Source organism: Chlorocebus sabaeus, chromosome 8, assembly GCF_047675955.1.
Source record: "Chlorocebus sabaeus isolate Y175 chromosome 8, mChlSab1.0.hap1, whole genome shotgun sequence".
Lineage (NCBI taxonomy): Eukaryota > Metazoa > Chordata > Mammalia > Primates > Cercopithecidae > Chlorocebus > Chlorocebus sabaeus.
Window position 1 is genome coordinate 147988741 of NC_132911.1, and position 4647 is coordinate 147993387.

Consider the following 4647-nt stretch of genomic DNA (forward strand, 5'->3'; position numbering starts at 1 on the left):
GGCGCCTGTAGTACCAACTACTCGGGAGGCTGAGGCAGGAGAATGGCGTAAACCCGGGAGGCGGAGCTTGCAGTGAGCTGAGATCCGGCCACTGCACTCCAGCCTGGGCCAGAGCCAGACTCCGTCTCAAAAAAAAAAAAAAGAAAATCGTTAACATGTAAATGTGTAAATCCTTAATTTAAAAAGGGACAGAAGCCCCGAAAGACATACCTCAGGGCACTAACTGTGCTCACTGGTTAGGAGTGAGGGCCTTGAGTGGGAGCTTCCACCCTACTGAACGGTGCTGCTGCAATATCTAAATTATTTTCCAGGATATTGTATCTTATAATTTATTGTGAAACAAGGTCTTGTTTGTCGCCCAGGCTGGAGTGCAGTGACTCTATCATATAGCTCACTGCAGCCTGGATTCCTGGGCTCAGGCGATCCTCCCACTTTGGCCTCTCGAGCTGCTGGGAATGCAGGTATGAGCCACTGTGCCTGGCCCAATATTGTGTCATTTTAAAAACTCAAGAAGGGGTAACATAGTTGTCTGTAATCTTACAAACCACTGTCAACAGAGCACATCATTTTCTCTCTGTATATGTTAGTCTTACAATTAAACCCTGAATTAAGTGTGGTTTTGAATCTTTTCTTCCTAGTAAACAAGCCAGCCCAACACAGCCAGCACACAATGAACAAGCCACGGCTCTTCGGTTTCTCCCACGGGAGCCTCTGCCAAGGCCATAACTTCCAGAACACCAAAACTACTGGGAGAGGAAATCCTTACAAATAATTTCCAGAATGTTTAGAATAACAAATCCTGGGTCAGGTGCAATGGCTCACAGCTGTAATCCCAGCACTTTGGGAGGCCGAGGCAGGCAGATCATTTGAGGTCAGGAGTTCGAGACCAGCCTGGCCAACATGGCAAAACCCCGTCTCTACTACACATACAAAAAAAATTAGCCGAGCGTGGTGGCAGGCGCCTGTAATCCCAGCTACTCAGGAGGCTGAGACAGGAGACTTGTTTGAACCCGGGAGGCAGAAGATGCAGTGAGCCAAGATCACCCCACTGCACTCCAGCCTGGGCAACAAGAGCGAGACTCCGTCTAAGAAAAAAAAAAAAAAAAGGGCAGGGCATGGTGGCTCACCTGAGGTCAGGAAATCGAGACCAGCCTGGCCAACATGGCAAAACCCTGTCTCTACTAAAAATACAAAAATTAGCCGGGTATGGTGGCATATGCCTGTAATTCCAGCTACTAGAGAGGCTGAGGCAGGAGTATTGCTTGAATCCAGGGGATGGAGGTTGCAGTGAGCCAAGATCACCCCACTGCACTCCAGCCTGGGCGACAAGAACGAGACTCTGTCTCAAAAAATAAATAAAAACTAACAAATGCTGTGTTTTAGTTAAATTATGCTTTTCTCCTGTTGTTCTCAATAAGAGTAGGGTGCACCCTCCCCACCACAGCTGCAACAGGTACAATGTCAAACTCTCCACCCACGGGCTGCTCAGGCCCCTGAAGCCCTGTGGGGTCAGGCCCGGGAGGGTTCCATCGGGGCCCCCATGCCGCCTGCTTGAGCCCTGCCACACTGCTCAGCTCCCTCCTCGGCTGGGTCCTGCCACTGGATCCCAGGCAGCAAAATCCCCGCCTCAAGGAAACCCAGCCTTTTGCCAGGAGGGTTGCCCAAGCATCATCTGAGGGCCTAGGCATGTGGATTTTCAGAGTTCCTGGGAACGGCACACAACTGGGGATGGAAACCAGCGTCCTAGAGCCCAAGTACCCCAGCTGCAGCGAAGGAGGGACGCGGGCCTCGGGGTTCTGAGGGACAGTGGAGAAGGCAGTGTGGTGGCAGCCTCAGAAAGCCCAAGGCCGGCCGGGCGCGGTGGCTCAAGCCTGTAATCCCAGCACTTTGGGAGGCCGAGACGGGCGGATCACGAGGTCAGGAGATGGAGACCATCCTGGCTAACATGGTGAAACCCCGTCTCTACTAAAAATACAAAAAAATAAGCCGGGCGAGGTGGCGGGCGCCTGTAGTCCCAGCTGCTCGGGAGGCTGAGGCAGGAGAATTGCGCGAACCCGGGAGGCGGAGCTTGCAGTGAGCAGAGAGCGGGCCACTGCACTCCAGCCTGGGCGACAGAGCGAGACTCCGTCTCAAAAAAAAAAAAAAAAAAAAAAAGAAAGCCCAAGGCCACCTGCACATGGGGGTGAGCCCTCAAGGGGGCTCCTCGCTCACCCACCTGCACCTGCTCCTCAGTGGTCTTCTCCATCCCACTGTGGCTCTCGTCACTGAGGGCTCCGTCCTCTCCCTCGTCGCCTTCGTCATCATCCTCACTGCTGTCACTGCCGGAATCTTCCAGGCCTGAGAACACACTCTCCTCGCTGTCGGAGACGCCAGAATCGCTGCCGGTGCTGTGGCTGAGCGGAGAGGTGCAGAGGAGAGGAGGCTGCAAGGAAACACTGGGTTGGTGACAACTGCCCCTCCAGGCAAGGGGCGCTGAACACTGCAGGAAGAGCTGCCTCTCACCCCTCCAGGCACCCACCAGCAGCTCCATGCAGCCTCCAGGACCACATCCCTCTAGTCACAAACATCCACCAAAACCATCCACCCAACCTGAGCCTTCCTCATCTTCTACCTCCACTGACCAGACAGACTCTTGCCTTTGGCATCGACATTTTAATTCCTAGCACCTCACGGGGAAGGGGCTTTTCAAGGACAACCTCCTCCTCTTGGAGCTCAGCTCTCAGCGCAGAACTCACACTGCTCTCTACCGCCCACTGCCGCTCCAGAGGCCCTGTGGGCTGAGGCCGGGCTGGACTCCACTGGCTCCCTCACACAGCCTGCCTAAGCCCTCTCCACACCTCACCCTGGCATCCAAGGCCCCAGAGTCATGAGGTCACTAGAAAAGGGGCTAGGGGCTGGAAGAGAACCGGGGTCCCCGAAGGGCTTTTACCACCTGCAGCAGAAGCCTCCTCATTTAACCAGATTGGGACCAACCATTGATCAGCACAATGAAAGGATTGGCTGACGAGTCACAGGAATGACAGACTCCAATTGCAACCACACACCAACCCACCCACTCCTCCCTCTGAGCAGAACCCTGCTGGCTGCGTGACACCAGCACACACAGTGTTTGGGTCCTTCACTGGCCTTAAAAAGTGGAACACGAACTTAGACTCAGGAAGCAGCTGAAGGCCAGGCACAGTAGCTCACACCTATAACCCCAACACTTTGGGAGGCCGAGGGGGGTGGATCACCTGAGGTCAGGAGTTCAAGACCAGCCTGGCCAACATGGTGAAACCATCTCTACTAAAAATACAAAAATTAGCTGGTGGTGGCGGGCACCTGTAATCCCAGCTACTCAGGAGGCTGAGGTACCCGGGAGATGGAAGCTGCAGTGAGCCGAGATTGTGCCACTGCACTCCAATCTGAGCAACAGGGCAAGGCTCTATCTCAAAAAAAAAAAAAAAAAAAAAAAAAAAAGAAAAGAAAGAAAAAGGAAAAGAAAAGAAAATGGAAGCAGTTGAACGTAGAATTCTAGATTTTACTGCTTTCCTAATAGTTTACAAGTCTCACTTAAGGTACGACCTGGATGTATTTATTAGCTATTGCATACCGAGCGTTCTCACACAGTCTTGATGTGTCTTGGTACTCAGTCAGCTACACAATCACAGTAACTAGTGGAAACGGCACGCATGGCCTGGGCGCAAACAACTGGCTCCTGAGGACCATTTAGCTCAAGGGTGCAAGCAGCAGAACCTGGCGCCTAGAGCGGCCTGCGGGCCGTTCAGCCCATGGGAACCAGGATGAGTTGAGTTCGCTTCACAAAGCAATGGGGCAGTTTCAACAACTCAGCGCGGCCGAGGGGGCTGTGAGGGGCTGGCTGTCCATTCCCTCCACCACCCAATTTGACGATCCCCACAACCAAGACGGGGCTGAGCTGGCAGAGGGCAACAGTGAGTTCTGATACAGCAAACGCAGCAGACTCTGGGTTCTATTCAGGTTTTCTTATTCTCACGTCTAACCCATGAGCATAAAAACGTGATTAACTAACGTATAAGTAGGTTAAGCATTTACTAGGGGCGAAAGCCGAGCCCTTTTACTGGCAGGACGCACAAATGGAACGGCCGGAGAGGCTGCTGCAAGGGGCGCTTATCCCCACTCCCTGCACCCCCGTTTCTTGGCTTCCCAGACGCCGTCCTTCACCCTGCAGTCTGCTCTGCCTAAGACCCCCCGATAGAGGAGCTGCGCCCACGCCCAAGGCCGATTCACTGGGCACGGGCGCCCAGGTGACAGCAGCCGGGCCCACCCGCCCCAGCGCGGCCACGTGCCCGCTGAGCCCTCTAGGGACGCGCCTTGCCGCCCCGCATTGCCGCAGTCACCTCTGGCTCGGGCTCAGGCTCCAGTTCGGGCTCCGACCGCCGCTTCTCCGGCCGCACGCTCGGCGCCGCCGTGCGCCCCGCGCCCCGCGAACCCGCCATGTCCCGCCGCGCGCCTGCCGCGACCCGAACAGCCGCTTCCGGCAGCGACACGGCCGCGTGCGCAGGAGGACGCGCCCCGCCCAGCCCGGCCCCGATTGGCGGGCGGGGGGGGGGGCGGGACCAACACGCGCAGGCGCGCGGCGGGGCCGGGGGCCGGGGCGGGGTCGGGGCCTGCGTGCTCGCGCCGGGG

General features: G+C 55.9%; 1 protein-coding gene across 1 annotated transcript in view; it reads right to left on the reverse strand.

Moving 5' to 3' along the window:
* Positions 1 to 4525, reverse strand: part of BOP1 (BOP1 ribosomal biogenesis factor) — a 31100-nt gene extending 26575 nt beyond the window's left edge. Inside the window, exons 1-2 of the mRNA XM_008001907.3 lie at positions 4359 to 4525; positions 2216 to 2422 (exon numbers count right to left, since the gene is read on the reverse strand). Of these exons, the coding sequence (XP_008000098.1) occupies positions 2216 to 2422; positions 4359 to 4457 (306 nt within the window). The 5' untranslated portion in view covers positions 4458 to 4525. The remainder of the gene's footprint in view (positions 1 to 2215; positions 2423 to 4358) is intronic.
* Positions 4526 to 4647: the final 122 nt, after the last annotated feature.